At 38.7% G+C, this 18664-nt stretch overlaps 2 protein-coding genes across 5 annotated transcripts in view; one reads left to right on the plus strand and one right to left on the minus strand.

Annotated features, from left to right (window-relative positions):
• Positions 1–18664, minus strand: part of mctp1a (multiple C2 domains, transmembrane 1a) — a 135630-nt gene that overhangs the window by 106800 nt on the left and 10166 nt on the right. The gene's annotated exons all lie outside the window — the stretch shown is intronic.
• LOC121649164 lies at positions 14005–15583 on the plus strand. The gene is made up of 3 exons (XM_041999778.1): positions 14005–14231; positions 14533–14594; positions 14800–15583. The coding sequence occupies exons 1-3, from the start codon at positions 14118–14120 to the stop codon at positions 15515–15517; spliced, it is 894 nt and encodes a 297-aa protein (XP_041855712.1). The 5' UTR covers positions 14005–14117; the 3' UTR covers positions 15518–15583.

Here is an 18664-nt window from a genome sequence, read left to right on the forward strand (position 1 = left end):
GCATGCAGGCAGGCCAGCCAGTTGCAGTAGTTAATGCGTGAAATAACCAGAGCCTGGACCATGGGCTGTGCCGTGTGTTCAGTCAGGTAGGGTGTGATCTTCCTGGTGTTGTAAACAGCAAATTGGCAAAGCTGAGCAAACGGGACAACATGGTCCTTAAAGGTCAGTTGGTTGTCTACCATGACATCAAAATTCCTGGTAGAAGACGTAGGCACAAGCGTGATAGAGTCAAGTTGCACCCTTATCTGTGGCGGTAAGGAAGGATTGGCTGGAAAGACATTAAGCTCGGTCTTGGACAGATTTAGCTGAAGGTGGCGATCCTTCATCCATGTGGAGATATCAGCAAGGCATGCTGATATTCGCATTGAGACGGTTGTGTCGTCAGGTGGGAAAGAAAGGAAAAGCTGAGTGTCATCTGCATAGCAGTGATAGGAGAAACCATGACAGTTAATGACTGCACCGAGTGAGGTGTATAGTGAAAAGAGAAGAGGGCCAAGCACCAAGCCCTGAGGCACCCCTGTTGTCAGCCTATGTGATCTGGACATTCACCCTTGCCAAGATACTTTGAAGGATCTTCCTGTGAGGTAGGACATAAACCATGAGAGGACAGATTCTGAGATGACAAGCTCCGAGAGTGTGGAGAAGAGTATATGATGGTTGACCGTGTCAAAGGCAGCAGACAGGCCCAGCAGTATAAGGATTGAGGATTCACCAGCGGATCTGGCAAGCCGTAGCGAATCAGTAACTGACAGGAAAGCAGTTTCAGTAGAGTGGCCTTGCCTATAACCAGACTGATATGGATCAAACAGGTTGTTGTCTTGGAGGAACTGTGAGAATTGACTGAAGACGGCAGGCTCTAGTAGTTTAGACATGAATGGAAGCAGTGAGACCGGCTGGTAGTTTTCAACCTGGGCTGGGTTGAGTGTGGGTTTCTTTAGCAGCAGGGTAACCCGACCTTGCTTGAAGGCAGAGGGAAAGATACCAGATTTAAGAGAGGAGTTGATAATATGGGTTACTGCAGTTTTGATTGTAGGTAAAATGCTCTGCAGGAAGTCAGAGGGAACAGGATCAAGAGGACAGGTTGTGGGTTTTGAGTTGACTAGAAGTTTAGAGACTTCATCCTCATGAGTTAGTGAGGCTCAGTAAATTAGTTACTGATGGTAGCAATCTTTTCAGTGAAGTAGGAAGCAAACATTTCTGCAGTCAGCACAGTGGGAGGCTGAGCGGGTGGTGGAGATAGAAGAGAGTTAAACACCATGAACAGTTGTCGTGTGTTGGGAACATTGCAGATCTTGTTCTGATAAAAGGCTATCTTGGCTGTTTTTGTATTGGATGTGAAAATTTCAAGTTTTTGCCAGTACTCAGACAAGTCAGTGTGTTCTTTTGATTTGTGCCACTTTGCGCCCTGAGTCCGGCTCTGTTATTCCTTAGAACCTCGGTCAGCCATGGACTGGGAGGATTTTGTCTAGCTGGTTTTGACACCAGAGGACAGAGTTTGACCAGGGAGGAGGCAAGAGAGGAGCAGAGTGTTTCTGTAGCCTCATTAACAGACAGTGAGGAGAAGTCTGAGTGGGAAGGGAGGGTAGAGAAAACCTCATCAGACAGCTGTGTAGGTCTGAGGGATCTCAAGTTTCTGCAGTAGGACACCATTTTTGGAGCTGTTTGATTGTCATGAGGAAGGAAGACAGAGAATTTAACCAGGAAGTGGTCTGAGAGGTGCAGCATGGTGACGGACAGGTTGACTGTGGAGCAGTTTCTGGTCAGTCCCAAGTCAAGATTATTGCCAGCTTTGTGTGTTGGAGGAGTCTATACCAGTTTGACATTGAAAGAGTAGATGAGAGCCAGAAAGTCAGTTGCCAGTGGTTTGCCAATGTAAATGTTCATGTCCCCCATGACAATTAGTGGTGTGCCATCATCATGTCCATTTCTGAGACAAACTCATCTATATTGCCACCCATAATGACCGGAATATATGCAGGGATGGGTGTAGAGACTTTTACTGTGTGATACTCAAGTGATGAGCAGTTAGCTAAAGGACGGAGAGAGGTAAAGTTCCACTTTTTAAAAATAAGAACTGAGAAAATGACACCACCAGACCCCAGGAATGGCACTAGAAGAAGTTATACAGGAAGCAAATTATGTATAAACACAACCACACAGTTTCAACTTCTGTTTTTGCTTTTAAGGTTAGTTTTATGTTTTTGTAAAATTTTTAATAGTTATATCTTTTTCAATTTGAGTCCTACAGATGCCTGTATAAACCCCCTGCCACTCTTCCCTGCAGCTCCTGCTTTACAAACAAGTCACTTGCTCAGCATGCAGTAGATTACAAATGGGTGCAACTGGAATAAATTATACACACGCATCTGTGTACCAGGTATTGTGACATAAAGGTCAAGAATAAAACCATAAATAGACCATTTCTCTAGCCATTTGTTTGTGAGAGCACAGAGGGAAAATAAAGAATTACAAATAGGAATTCCAAGTTGCAAACCAGCAATCTCTTGCATGACGTTGCATGGAATATCACCCTCTACCACCCCTTTAATCTGCTTGTAAGTTTTTGCAGTCGAGTAAACACTAGCAGCACGTGGAAAGTGCACCGCATCACATACGGAAACATATGGAAACCTGGGACATCAAGATTCTGACATACTGAAACTTGAGCTGTATCTGTGTAGGTAATAAGGTAAACGTACACCATTTTGCAGTGTGGAGCAGTGTAACTATTCCATAATCTGTCATGAGATTGGGATGTTGACTGATCCTGTTCCTAGATTCAGTGTTGACTTTATTCAGTCAAATTTTATTTGCATCTTATGAGGTTGTGTTGTTGGTGTACGTTTGTAAGTCTGTCTTCCTGTCTTCCAGTTTGTCTGTTAGCAACATATCTCAAAAGTAAAGGATGTATTTTGATGAAATTTTTAAGAAATCTCCAAAATGGAATAAGGTCCAACTGAGTAGATTTTGGGGGTGTTCCGGATCACCGCCTGGAAACAGGAATTTTTTTCAAACTAAAGCTACCAACATTACAATAACTTTAGAACTGACCAAGAGGGTCATTTTGACACCGTGCAGACGCAGCATAAAAATAATAATAAAGGTAGCATTTACAGAGGCCAATTTTCTTCCCCTTTTTGAATCTTTTTTTTATCATTTCAGTACAGTAAGAAACACTGTCCTCACTGCAAGAATGTAGAAATTAAAGCAAAGTAAGTGGATGTTAGGCACATTAGAGGTGGTGGTGGTTTGCTCCACCATTGTGGAACCACAAATAACACAGTCTGGACTGAGACAGCAACAGTATCAGATCCCAGTCCTGAGAAGAGGGCAGATATTGATAAGGATGATAAAACCTGTATAAGTGAGTTTAGATAGCTGACTGCAGCTGATTTCATAAATCACCCTGAACATGGGTAGTCAGTTAACTATGCACTTTATGGTTGATCAGATACCATACGCACCAGTGCATTCTGGGCAATCTATCGGGTTTTGTCATTGACCAGACTTTATTTTTCTTTTGTTGTAAACTTTCAGTTGACATGACCAATAAACAGATGTAACATAATGAGAGGAAACACACTCATTAGCCATGATTCAAAAGTTTCTTCCTTAGTTGTGGCTGCAGAAATAAATAAAGAAATTATTTACATTATTATTTGGGTGAGACTGACTGGTTAGCTGGGAGGTAGAAGATAGCAGAATGTGTAAGAATGTCACAGACAAAAAGCTAAGATCCATGGTTTGACATGGGGTCGTCTAATGGTAATGTCAGGTTTTGTTAAGTATCATCTGGGAAGCTGTGAGGCCAAGAGGCCATATGATCAAATGACTAAACCTAAAGAAATTATGAAGAAAAAGGGCCCTAGCACATAGAGTTGGGATACCACTATAGAGAGGTGGTTGTTTCTCCCTGTAATAACATACTGTGAGAATATCTAGCAAGATACATATCAAAATAAGAATGTGCTTTCCTAAGATACCCTTGTCATTCACGATGTAACAAAGCTTAGTCTCAGACATTGCAGCTTTCGGTCAACAGCATACAAAAATAACAAAAACAGATATATATTACATCGCATTATACACTGCCTGGTTAAAAAAAAAAGTTGCTATCAAAAAAAAGGTCAGATACTAATATTTTGTTGGACCACCTTTAGCTTTGATTACAGCAGCTTTTGTTGTGGCTTTGTTTCGATAAACATCTACAATGTCACAAAAGTTATTTCCACCCAGTGCTGCATTCATTTTTTACTAAGATCTTGTATTGATGATGAGAGAGTCTGACAACTGTGCAAAGCCTTCTCCAGCATATCCTAAAAATTATCAGTGGATTTAAGGTCTGAACTCTGTAGTGGTCAGTACATGTCTCATGCTCCCTGAACCACTCTTTTACAATTTGATCCCCGTAAATTTGGCATTGTCATCTTGGAATATGGCCATGCCATTGGGGAAGAAAATATTCATTGATGGAATAACAATTCAGTTTATTCAGGTATCAGCTGACCTCATTCTTTGGACACATAATGTTGCTGAATATAGACCTGGCCAACTGCAGCAACCCCAGGTCACAGCACTCCCCCCACAGGCTTGTACAGTAGACACAAGGCATGATGGGTACATCACTTCATCTGCCTTTCTTCTTACCCTGATATACAGTGGTCCCTCATTTATTGCACGGGTTACGTTCTGAAAACACCCCACAATAAATAAAATCAGCAAAATGATGACCTTATTAATTTTTCACAATTCAAATGCGTGTTAAGGCCTAATTATCCCTCCTCGGAATGTTTATAGACCTTTCCCAAACTGTAATGAACATTTTCAACATTCTCACACACTTTATACACTCTCAAAAACCTACATATATTTAACAACGTGGATTTCCTAATACTTACTCACCCTGTAAAATATATTACAGCTTCTGTGCTGGCGCTACGTCCCCACCCTCGTCTGTAACATCGTTTTTCACACAAGGCCCGGGTGTTGCTGTCTTTTTCAGAGTGAAGAACATAGTTATGAGAAGTTGTTGGCGCTCCTTTTTTTTTTCTGGGCGATAATGTTCTTATACACCGACATGCCACTTTCGATGACATTGGAGAACTGCAATGAGCGAAACATCAAGGGGTCCCACTCTTGTGCAACTCGCTGAAGTTCAAAGCGATCAGGAATCGATATAAAACACAGTTAAAGAACGCAGGACACGAAGTAGACTGGCTCTGGACAGAGTCCTTTGGCCAATCAAGAAACAAAGCACAGTGGGCGATTCTGACAGTAAAATTTGGACATAGAATGGTTTAAATAGGATTTACATATACTTAAAAATGCAGTGCTGCATACAAAAAAAATATGCGAAACAGCGGGACCGCAGAAGATGAACCGCAATATGGCGAGGGACCACTCATCACTTTGGAACTTTTTCTCCGTTTTGCCTCACTGATTAGTGATTTTCTTATGGCTACAAAAGTGTTCAGTCCCAGTTCCTTGAGTTCTCTTCGCATTGTGCATGTGTAAATGTTATTATTTTCACTAATAAACAAAAATAAAAAGAAAAAAAAGTTTGATGGAATTCGGAGCTCATTAAGTGTCCTATAGGTCAAGAATAAAACCTTAAAACAGTCCTAAAATGTACAAGATGCCAGTGAAAGGCTGCCAGGCCTGAGGAGATGTGTTTATATGTTCGTGTTAGCAGATGATCTGCAGCATTCTGGACCAACTTAGCTGGTCAACACTAACCTAGGGCATTACAATAGTCAAGCTGAAATTAAACAAAATCATGAATAAGCCTTTTAAATCATGGAAATAATAAAAAGAATTTGACAATAGATAAAAGTCACAGTTTTTTTGTTTTTTTACCTGTCCTGTCCAGCATTATATCAAGCAAAATGATAATCTTGTTGCTGTATCGTGCTGAACAAATTTGCTCTGCCAAGGGGAGGCCTATGGGTATAAGGCTCCTCTAGATATTTTGATTTATTTATTTATTTATTTACTTTGAATCACAGAATCTATGTAATCTTGCTGGACCTGACCGGAGGGGACAGCAAAAGATGGAAAATAGCAAAAAGAAGCAAAACGGAAAATAGAAAGGAGACAAAAACATGACAGACAGAAGGCAACAATCCTTCAATCCACACCATCACCAGACAACAAACTGTTATACCTGTACATGAAGACACCAGAAAATTTCCCACAACTTTTACAGAAAAAAACAGAGCTATTAGTCATTAAGAGTTCTTAAATAATAACCAAATCAAAAAGACATATCACAAAAGTAGAACAACGACCAGATACTAACTCACAGGGAAAAAAAAAATATCTCTTAGTATATAAACCCACTGGACAACTCAGTGACTGTTTTAGCATGTAGAGCATGAGGAATAAGGAGTGATCAGTGATTAGGAGTGGTGAGTGAGATTGTGCAAAAGTCACAGTTTAAGAAGTCTAATTAACCACTGAGTTTCTCAAATTTAAAACCAGTATCAAATGTCGCACCCAGCTTTTTTACATATGGTTTTACATAAACTGGCAAATGTAGACAGGGAAGTCTGGGCTTCCCTGTCTACCCTGCTTGGGTCCCATGACCCAAAGGTTTGGTGTCACCCAGAACCATAACATATCAGTCACAGAACAACTCAGATCAGGTGGAGTGACACTGTGGTCTCAGTGTGGTTTGCTGGCAACAGTGTCATGTATTATATTCAGTTAACTTTGGTTTAATTTATGTAGGTTTGAATGTTAAGACGTCACCTGGCACTCAAAGTCAACATACCTCATTACAGAGGGACACACAATTCCTAATCCAACAATGTTTTTCTAGAAACCATTATCATGTATTTTCCACTATGGGAACACATGTAAAGTATAAAAAATGGAAAACCAAATCTCTCTTGTTTCATTTTGCCATCCTAGTTTACTGTGCTTTTCTGCCTGCTACTTATTCCTATCACACATGTTCAGAGTGTTGCTCACCAAGAGGAGAAAATAGACTAATCCTGAGGGAAACTGCAGAAAGATTTGCATCACAAGTTAAAAGAAAGTTGAGGTGTTTTGGTAAGGTGAATCATAAAAGATCTGATACAAACAGTGAAGAAAGTAAACTGGTTTAGATAACTGAAACCAAGTGCAAGAAGAGGGGAAAAATCAGATGGCAGGTAAAGAAAACTTTATATGTAAAACATCTGACAGCAGCCTTCGGAGTAAACAAAAGTTAAAAACATATGAGCAGTGCGAGGGACATAAATGACAAAAATAAAGAGGGGATGAAAATATAATACAAAAACAGCCCATGGCACAAAGAAAAGGAAGGGTAGGCTGTGTGCAGCAGGGAGCTAATGCATGTTTCGTACCATTCTCATCCCGTTGTATTTGGAAAACAAAACAGGTTGAATGCCAAGTCAGACAGGGGGCACAGCAGCAGGGAGGTGCCACTTGGCTTCCTGGCACTGACAGCTCTGCAAAGTCACAACAAACTCTGTTTTACACAGTGTGTGTAGGTGTGCGTGTGTGAGAGAGTTTGTGCCTGTTCTTATATTACAGTAGCATCAGACCCCAGGACACAACAGCTGTCCCTTTTATGTGTGCTGCTTTATTAGTGTTGTTTAGCACTGTGTCAGTCAGCAGGTCTTATTGCTTAGATCAAACCAACAAAGAACACCTCACAGCCAAGAGTGTGGCAGAGAAAAAGCTGAAAAATTTATGATGGTCTCTTTGGTAAGAAAAAAGAAATGGCAACAACTCAATAGTTCATAATGCTTCAGTGCTTGTCATAACAAGGTACATCTTTCTTAAGAAAAAAAGCAGTTGTGACAGATCCAGAAGTTAAAAGCCCTACCTGCAAACCCCAGGCAACTTAATAAACAGAAAGAAACAGAAATGATGCACATTAATGTGTGATTTATGCATATCCAGAGATTTAGTGAACCTGTGCAGACTCATGCTCTAGTACTTGTGTATAATAAATACTGTAACCTGCCGACACTGCTCTTAAGCTTAGTCTTTGCAAACTCACAAGCCTGGTCCGTAGAAAATGTGAGATTTTTTTTCTTTCCTACACACCCATGTGTGTGCACAAACCACATATGAAATAAATGCACACTCATGTTGTATATTTATTCTTGCTTGAATCCCCTATGTCGGCATGTCTGCACCAGTGAACCCTGGAGTGTGCACCATCTGTCTGCTCATTACTCACCACACATCACAGACCAAACGCACACACAAACACACAAACAGGAATAGCATAACATTTAAAAAAAAACACTTAATATTTCAGCCGTAAACTCTGTATGACATAACTGACAGCAGAGCTGACAAAAGCTCTTCAAAGCCTCTGTAAATCTCTATCTATGCAGCAGTGTAATCAGCCAAAGAAATGTGAAAAAGAGGTACAGGCTTTGTCACTGGTAGATGTTTGGAGTCAAACTAGCAGACAGATGGACAGGGATGGCAACAGTAAAGATAGAGCTAGTAAGGAAGACCTATGAATGAGATACAAAAATAGATGTCTTCCATTTAATAGATCAAAATAATCAATAATCAGTTAAGAAAAGCTGAGGTGGGGGTGGGCTCTGCTTACAGTTATACCAACAGGAACTCACCACAGATGGCACACATTATGTTTTTCCTCACCTCACCTTAGACGTTAATGTTGCTGTCACTGATGCAATTTCTGACCAACTCCCTTATTTTGTATTCATAATTCAGTCCTCTGTCTAATTTTAACAAGTGGCATCTCATCTTAGACTTCTAACCTCTTAGAGTTGCTGTTATTGGTGGAAGGATTATGTGTTTTTTGGTGTGTTCATTTGTTTTGTTGAGCATGTGTTTGTGTGTGTCTGTATGTTGAGCCTTCTGCATGTTTGCAAAGTACAGGTGAGGTTGCAAAAGGCTCAACACACACAAACACACACCCACACACATAAACATGTGTCTTTGTCTTACACTTTTGTGAAAATTTAAATATAACATTTCTGTGAATGCCCTGAAAACTGGCACAAACGTATGTGCTGATACTCTATTATTGGCAGCTATACTTTTTTCCTTACACTGTTGTGATTATCTTTTACAGAGGATTTGATATCATTTCTATTTCACAGATTTCAGAATGGCTCACCCTGTAAAATAGCAGTCACTCTAATAATTTTATGTGTGAGAAAATTAGTCATACTGCAAGTAACTATTCACACAAAATAAGCAAATCAGACAAGTAACCCTGGTGGCATCTGGTCATAACAAGAAACCAATGCAAATTAAGTCAATAAAGCCAGGAAGAAGGAAGACCAATAATTGTGAAAATGGGCAGGGTACAAAGAAAAAGAATAAAGGAAACAAAGCAGAGTAAGCCCAGTGGCAGCCAACAGTGGAGGCTAACACACTCTGGGAGCCAGTCCAGACACAGCATACCCCCTCCTGGGAGAGTGACTACTTCCCCGGGATCTATACATGGATTCATTATCTCTGTTTACTTTTGTCTCTGTCTTGGTCTATGTCTAGCTTTCTCCCTCCTCCTTTATCACTTCTTGACATTGCTTGGTTCATCACTTACCACTTGTATGACTGCCAACCCCTTGACTCTGTTGATAAGGTGCCCGACCACCTGGCCCCCTCTGTCTCCTTTCCTATTTGAACAATCAATGTCCTTGGATAACTTCTGTGTCTGTCAGATTTCCAATTTGCACTGACTCAAAGACAAATGTGAAGACAAACTGAAAGTAACCATCCACTCATATTAAAGGATGCAAGAGCAGAAAAGTCTGACACTTAGTTTAAATTTGTGAAACTAAACTTGTATCCCTCCCTGTAAATCACCTTAAAGTCATCTTGAGTAACTTTTAGTAAGGATATGTTTTTATATTTTAAAAAATATTAGCTGTTGATATTTATGATCTCAGTTAGTTTTTATTTCATTCATCAAGTAAGTTGCCAATAATGGCCACTAGTCCCTGGGTCAAAGACATCTCTGGCTCCAATAAACTCCCATTTATAAGAAAAAAAAAATCTAAATTTTCTCATTAAATCCCAAGGCAAAACATTTTTCTCACGCATTGCTCGAATTTAATGTATTTGTGGTAATTGTGAATATAACCCAATTTCAATCACACTCCAGCTTAACTTTTTTTTTTAACGTTTGACTCCATAAAGCCAAAGATGGTGACAGGCAAATGACAAAAATAAGGCTTGAAAACCAGCAGCAACTTCTACATCCTGGCTGTATTTATGAATGAGCCTATGGCAGGAAGATGGCGTAACTGTAGCTCTGGAGGAGAAGGTTACTAGAATCACCCCCAACTTCCTTAGTTCACCTTTCAAGTATCTTTGGGCTAGATATTTAACCCCATTTGCCTACCAACCTATTTCTTACTTGCAGGTTATTTTGAATAGAAGTGTATGTTAAATGTAAATTAATCAGTTTGCTAAACTTGAGCCTTGTAGGCACTATAATTTACTTTATTCCCTTTTGTTAGCTTTATGAATATATTGCAGATGCACCACGCTTAAACACTGGACATAAACTCAGCTCATCCAGCCACTCCATACTTTTTATTTGGCCACAATACTGACAGTTCCATAAATCCAAACACACTTATGTATTTATTTATATAATAATATAAGAGTGACAGGTTTTAAAACTAAGAGGACTTACCAGTTGAGACATTTACCCCTCATGCAATATGAGTTATATTATGTACATGTCATCATGGCCTAATATCTGTCTGCATAAGTAACCGAAGAGCACTCAGAGACCACTTACAACTCAAACGGCTGACTTACTCATTAAAAAGAATGAGCCAATATTCAGGAAGAAGCCTCTTTGATTAAAAGGGCAAATGCACAAGATTGGCAATATTTTCTAAAAAGAAAGTCAGGACGCTGGAATCAAGTTATTGACCGCATGTTGAACAATGCAATGCTGTGGACTGTGTGAGAAAACATTCAAAACATTCTGCCTTCTATCTTTTCTCTGTGAGGAATAATCGTACATGTACAGTAAGTGTAGCTAACACTGCTTAGATTTTGTCTAAGTTATTTGAATGGTGATTTATTTTTTAGATGACAGCTAATTATAAAATAAGGATTTCATTAAACCAAAGTGACAGTTTCAAAATACTTCACACAAACACAATCTGATACATAACCTTCATAGGTTGCTTCTCAGTCACAAGGTCTGATGCATTTTCTCCTTTTTAGGAAGTTGTGCTATATTAATTGTAAGCTTACTCTTTACTGTTTTAACAAAAAGATACAAAAAAAATCTAACACTGGAGCATGTGTGGTACTCCTGAGTTTAGCTGAGTGCATGCAGTTTTGAGGACTTTGATTTCATGCGATTTCAGTCAGAATAATATACTTATGTACATTTTAAAAGCCTAAAAGGTTTTAGTCTGACTAACTTAATAATTGTTTTTTTCTAGTTTCATGTAAACTACTGACTGTTGTCTTTATTGCTAAGCTGAAGTGACTGAGTGGTGATGGATGACTAAAGAAATGCATAAAACTGTGCAACCGCTCAAGCCCACATGCTGGCCACAAAAACAGAATAAACACTATCAAATAAAATTTTGTGCCCAGAAATGCAGGATATCTCAGAACAGATACTGTAAACATTTTAGCAATGAAGATGCTTTTCTTTAAAAAACCTACGATGTTCTTTCATAGGGGCTGTCGTCACAGCAGCCTACACTCCACACCTGAGCAACTTTAGTAGCAGACCTTAAACGTTTCACCCAAATGATTCATCCTATTTTATTGTATCAACACCTACATGCATACTCATAACCACTAAGAATTCAGTGGTCCCTTGAAACTCATCCTGATTAATTTTATAATAAAATGTTTCCTCATTATGAAAAATATCTTTGCCCAGTGTTTTTAAAGTTAGATTTTTCTTGTTTCTGCCAAAGCACATTTTGAATCAGCTGTGCTGCATGAGATCGCAATGCAGGGCAGTCTGTTAACTAATGAGTTAGGTCAGCAGGGAGGGTTGGTTTGTATTGGCAATTTAAAAGAATGTTTCTCTGGTATGAGATGAATAAAACTCCTCTAGGTTGAAAATTGGTGGGCAGAACTCCTACCTGAATTTAATCTGTATTCGGGTCTTGGTATGAATATAAGCCTGAGCAGAAGGGGAGATTTTTCTTCTCTCTCTCATTTTTTCTTTTACTAAACCAGATAAAAAGATAGAAAGAAAGAGAAGAACAGGCGGCTGATGGAAAGTGACACTGGCAGTTTCCACACAGTGAATAATATCTTTGTAATACTGTAAAACCAAATTAAAAACTAACTGACGTTTAATTTTTTCTCTATGTGACTGTCTCCACAGTAAGTTATCAGATTTCTGTCATGCTGTCTGCACTCATTTTTATATAACAATTTGTGTCGATTTTCTGTATTTTTGAAGGAAGACTGACTTTTCCCTTCATAGGAATAAGATTACACTGACATACAAAGACCACAGCATTTATTTTCAACACATAACTCACTTAAATAAACATACAAATACTGACCTCCTTTGTTTCATGACACCCTGCTATTTTGATGTGTAATTTCATTAACAGCTGCACAACTTTTTGATTGTAACTGAATCGGTGTTATCATTTTATAAAGGTAATTTACGATTCCTTCTAAGCTCTAGCTTTGATGCATGTATGTTGAATAAGATGTTACATGTCTAACAGTTAGTTCTATAAGTTCTTTGGAGTTAATAAGTTAAAAATTAAAAAGCAGATTTTGGTTGAATATAAGATCTTTTTACAGTGTGAACTTACTATTAATTAAGAGTAAAATGACACATCAGGAAATTAAATGCAAGTACTATATCAATAATTAATTAACCATCATTCTAATAAATCACATTTAGAAAATGCTGATATAAAACTCACCCTGAGTTGTTTCTCACAGCAAACAGAGCATACACAATGGTGAATGACAAGGGACAGAGATATCTGTGCTGGTTTTAACATCCGTCTCGTGTGTATTTTTGTCTTCTCTCACTATGTTCAGTATCTCAGCTGGTGTGTCAACAGCAGATGTCCATATAAATGGAAACAAGAGGCCTTTTTCCAGGTTGACCATTTCAGAAGTGAACAGATAACGTGCACAGCACACCAATTTGAGTAATAATGTTTCCCTTGATTTTGTGGGTGAATATCTGTTGCACTAAGAGTCTGCCAGGATCAACAAGAACACAACCTTCTTTATCTAGAAATGTACAAGTTATTGTGGTCCTAAACATCTCAGCTATTTTTCCTTACAATGGAGAAAGAAAACATACAATGAAATTTAGAGATGAGACAGACCGTTAAATGATTTAGAGATCAGAAAGAAAGACAACTGAGTGGCAAGTATGCAAACATAGTTTGAATAAGAGTGACAGGCAGTAAATGAAGGAAGTGAAATGAAAGCAGTGCCCTGGTATGACAGCCTGTTTCACAGGGTATGGTCTCTGGGTCATGACTTAGAAATGGCAGCCACCTGTTGGGGATTCTAAATGAGTAGTAGGCAGCCCTCTAATAGGAAATGGAAACAAGACTGAACACCCGCACACAATTTGTTACATGGAGACAAAGAGCCAACTATAGAAAAATGTCTCATCACATTGAAAATAAAAATAGCTCATCCTAATCAAAGCACTAAAGTTGCACACTACTTCCACAGTTCAACAACTGTAAAGCATGCATTTAAAGACTTCTACTCTATTTTTTTTAACAAAAAACTAAAGACTAAACAAAAGATAAGCCACTTATTTTAAGTTTTCCTCTTATTATTGTTTTTTTTTTTATTATTATTATTATATTTGACAGAATAGATTTAGAGATATATATGCACAGGCAATCTTAAACATGAATAATATAATTAAATATAATTGGGACAAAAAAAATCTCACTGCAGATATTATTTTAAAAAAAACTGAACACGCATACACACCAGATAGCTTTAGCTAGCATAACATCACAATCAAATGATCCCAAAACAAAGAACCACCACATGTTTAAAAATAAACAAAGCAAGAACTTCTGTTTACACAGTTAGTAGTTTGGATATGTTAAAAACAAACACATTTCTGCCTTGTATTTTATGACTCCTGATTGGAATGCACTACAAGAGTTCTGTAGTCAATGCTGCAAGGCTATGTCAATTTTAAATGTAAACCAAAGAAGAAAACCCAAGCAAAGAGTGTGGAGCAGCACAGAAGGGAAGAAACAAGATATTTAACTCGCTTGCCACTTTTGGTAAGTTCAACTATCTGCAAAACTTTTCAACATAGGAAATCCTAATATGTTTATATTTATTAGTAAACAGCTTACAATAGTTTATAGTTAACATTAATAAGGTCAGTACCCACTTGCTAACATAATGTTTATGATCTGTGTATAATGAAGACTAATCAAAACAAGATAACTGGTTTTCATTTACTAATTCATAAATCTCTCACCAAATAAATGCTGAAAGAACAATTTAGATTTTACAGTGCTAATAGTTTTAAGCAAAACCTGACCAAATAATAGCCCTCCTCTTTTTTTCCCCACACAGATTTGGGGTAAAAAGATGTCAAAACCAAAAAGAACGACCCGTTTTAGTTTCACTCATTCCAGGTACAGAATTCATAAACATGGCACTTTGTGGGGGAAAAGTTGCATGTTTTTCTGTTCTGTTTTTCTTTCCATTTATACTTAACAATTAGTAATTATGCATGTAACACAAGCACTCCTGGGATCAATGTGAATAATGTGGATGTAAAATCCATCAGTTCAGTGTCTTCAGGTGTATTCAGTTACTTCTGTCTGCGTTATTGTCCAGGAGGAGACAGGTGGCTGCAAATGACAGGAAATTCTGCATCATGTGGCTCAACAAAATGGTGAAAAAACAGGTGGAGAAGCATTACGCAAAACTGCGTGAAGAATTTAGTGTCCTGAGTCAGGAACTGAGAGAGCAGATGGCAGCTGAGATTACGAAGCAGCCGAAAGAATCAGTGGCGGAAGAAGCAAGAGCGCATTCCCAACTTTACACTGTGTTGTATAAAGAGGAAGATGATGAAGAAAAATCCCTGGACCAAATAACACTGAGCTCTAACTCTTCAGAAACACACTTTTACACTAACCACATCGACAAAAAATTAACAAAATTGAAGACAGATAATAACTTGAGGGTTTTACTTGAAGATTCGACAGATAGTGACTCCAGAGATACTGACTTAGCTGATGATGAAGCCATGCATGGCTTCACTGATTCTCACGGAAGCTCACACCAGACTGAACAACTGATGGAAAGACTGTGGACTGAATGGATGGACAATAAAGAAAGGACAGGGAATCTTGAAGAAAACCCACATGACCAACTAAATTGTAAAAAACAAGGAGGAGCAAGACCTCGTGAACCAGGGAAGCCAATGAAAGAGATGACAAAGGTTGAGTCCACGAACACAGTCAAGAAAATGAGGACATACATCAGCAACGTTTTTAATCCTCACAGACAGTACAAGTGGAAGAAATTAGAAGAGGAAGACTCAACTCTATAAAGCATGTGCAGCTCAAGTGCATGTTTTATAAATACACCCAAACTTTGGTTGTTCCAATAAATAATGAGTGCAATCTCCAGCATACCAATTTGTCTGTGCTTCATTGTGCATATAAGGTGATTTATGATGAGATGGTTGGTGTGACAATCAAATATAGTAGAGAATTTTGGTAATCTTACCACATGAATGTGTTTTCTTTTTCTAAAATCAAATTTCTACTTGCTTCCTACTCTGTACAAAAAACAGTTGGTGCAGTTCTCGTGTTTTTCAAAATTAAACCTTAATGTGTCAGATAACATTCAACAGTTCACATTAGAAAACAGTTGTTTTCTAAATTTATTTTGCAAAATCAAAGATCACAAATATGTGTAAACGTACTGATGTCAGCAAAAGGAGGCCGGAAACTGCCTAATCTAAAACTTTACTACTGGGCAGTTTAGCTGCGAGCACTGGTGGCATGGATTGCTAGCGACTTAGAGACCAGATGGGTTTCTATTGAACAGAACTCCATACCAGGGATACCCTTATCTAGCCTCACATTTTTTAACCAGCAATCACAGAAAAAAAATCATTAATTTATGGATCATACATGTATACTGAAGTTCTGTCCAAAAACAATTAAAGGGAGCATCAGCTCTGACACAGACCATGCTTATCTGAGGGAATATAGAGTTTTTACCATCCATATATGACAGGGTTTATAAAAGATGGGCAGAGAATGGTCTAATAATGGAAGGGCATGTCTTTCTCACTTAAGTTCCACTTGCCTTTAAGTGACCTATATCGTTCTTACAAATCAGACAGTGCAGACCCTGACTTTGGAAACACCTTGAATAACAAAAAAAACAGATTGGGAAAATATACAAAAGGAACCTACAAGCATAGAAAGCTATTTTATACATCTGTCTGGATGCTACTCCTCAATGAAAAAACAAATGGGAAATGGAGCTGAATGCCATATTATATGATGATTAATGGGAAAACTGGGAAAGACATACATGCTCTACCTTGTTCAGTGTTATCTCTGTGTGACAGATGTGACCCAATCTCAAGATTTCTTTTCTTTCAGTGTGTGTGTTTGTGTGTGTGTGTGTGTTGTATTGTGTTAAAATTACCATTAAATGCATGTTAATGTGCACTGAAGGCAATAAAATCCCCCCCCAAAAGAAAACTATTGTTTTGCCAAATGTATGGTGAAAATTAAGTTCAAACACTTCCAGACGCCTATGTCTACTTTCACTTATCAAGGGGGGAAAAATTGCCCACACATTCTGAAAGCATTTCAGCTTTTTCAGTCTTCTAATAAGAATTTTTACAAAAGCAATTCAGTTCAAAACAGAAAACAGACTCATTTAATAAGGAAATTCAATTTAATTTTCAATAGTACTGTAGTCTATCTATCTCAGTCAATTAAAGTCACAAAGACACTTTGTATTAAAAAACAAATAAGTAAAGTGCCAAGTGAGTTCAACAGTTTCCCAAATGTAAAATTAAAGGAAATGGCTGTGAAAGTCACAGTACAAGTCTTTTTTTGTAATTTCAAAGATAAAGAGTACATAGTAGAAAGGGTAATTGGTTTAATATTAGTGGACAGCTGCTTCGTAAACCATCAATCAGCTGAAAGATTCCTTAATCATGCTAGGCATTTGTTTTTGTTTGTTTCTTTTCTTCTCTGTAGGGATTAACATCAGCTCTGAGCCAGTAGGTGGCACTAAGTCCCTATAATGGACACAGCAAAATTAAGAAGCAAGATCAACAATACTAGAAAAAAGTACTCCCAATGAAAAAATACCATTTCTTTCGGCAATGTATTATTAAATGCTTTAATTCATATTAATTTTTTTTATTAAACAAGCTAAGCCGATCATGTTTAGACCCCTCTGCATACAGAGTCAGCATCCTGTAGTGCATAAACTGAAATACAGAAGTAGCATTGCCATCTTGTGTTTTCTCTTATGTTTATAACTGTTTGCTAAAGTGATTATAATGTGAAAGAGTACTAAATAAAAATCATAATCCCAGAAAGATACCAGCTTCACAGGGATAGCCACTGCAAACAGCTTGACTGACCAGTTTGAGCTTTCAGGGTTTGCTTTATCTCCTGAAATGTAAGCTACAACTTAGCTATAAATTTAGAAGATACCCAACTCTAAAGGTGAAACCTAAAATTATAAGAGATAAAAAGAGGGAAGTGGAGCACACTAGATCACAGGAATAAAGCAAGAGCCGACAAAAATAGAATCTACAACCCTGATTTCATCATTTAGATTAGGATGAATAACCATGAGAGTGTTTTCTCAGCAGCAGAAATATCTAACCACCAAAGGATGTTCAAGCTGGGTCTTCACCACTCAGATATCTACACACAGTGTACAGGTAACACAGCAGATGATTACTTACACGCTTTATGGCTCTGTGCACCTGTCCAAAAGTTGTGGAATAAGGTTTGTGAGGATTTATCAACATGGGTTAGATGTAACATTCCTGCATGTCCTAAACTTTGTTTACTGGGTGATTTAAGTGACATTAATATTGACACTAACAAAGCACACATGGTCCTCACAGCCTTATGTATCGCAAAGAAAACTATTCTAGTGAACTGGAAGTCTAAAAACAATCTAAATATTAACCAGTACAGTCTAGAGACTGCATCGGCATCCATTAAACACCAATTAGTTAACTCTCAGTCTCCCTGGACCCTGCTGATTAGTCACATCACGTAGTGGGAAGGGGTGCTGAGGTCTAGTCATTCTGTGGGGGTTGGGGTTGGGGGTGGGGGACTTTGGGGGTCCATCGGCCCTGGCGGTTTCACTGGGTTGGTGGTGGGGTGGTAATTATGTGGGAGACTGTGTGTCTGACCGGATCCGGGGCCTTGGTGGCCTGGGGGCTGATGTTCCCTGGGGGCGGGCCGGGGGGTACCCCAGGGTCTGGGGGCTGCCTCCCTCCAGCCCGGGAGACCCTGCATAGGCCTTTAGGGGCTTGGTCGCCCTTGGCATTCCATCGGGGTCGAGCTGATCCGATCCCGGGAAGGTACCCTTGGGATTATGATGTGTTCGTAGGAACAAAGGGAGGGGTAGGGGGATGGGGGGCAGCGGGGGTCCAGGTGGGGAGTGGGGGGTGGAGTCTCCCTGGTGTGGTGGCGTCCGG

The sequence above is a fragment of the Melanotaenia boesemani genome, chromosome 11 (genome assembly GCF_017639745.1).
Source record: "Melanotaenia boesemani isolate fMelBoe1 chromosome 11, fMelBoe1.pri, whole genome shotgun sequence".
Classification (NCBI taxonomy): domain Eukaryota; kingdom Metazoa; phylum Chordata; class Actinopteri; order Atheriniformes; family Melanotaeniidae; genus Melanotaenia; species Melanotaenia boesemani.

What these genes read in the sequence shown, in the direction of transcription:
- LOC121649164 (XM_041999778.1), top strand. Translation starts at nt 14,118, where the DNA reads ATGCTGCAAGGCTATGTCAATTTTAAATGTAAACCAAAGAAGAAAACC. An exon ending in TAACTCGCTTGCCACTTTTG is followed by an intron (nt 14,232 to 14,532) that starts GTAAGTTCAACT and finishes TTCCCCACACAG; the next exon opens with ATTTGGGGTAAAAAGATGTC. An exon ending in TTTAGTTTCACTCATTCCAG is followed by an intron (nt 14,595 to 14,799) that starts GTACAGAATTCA and finishes GTTATTGTCCAG; the next exon opens with GAGGAGACAGGTGGCTGCAA.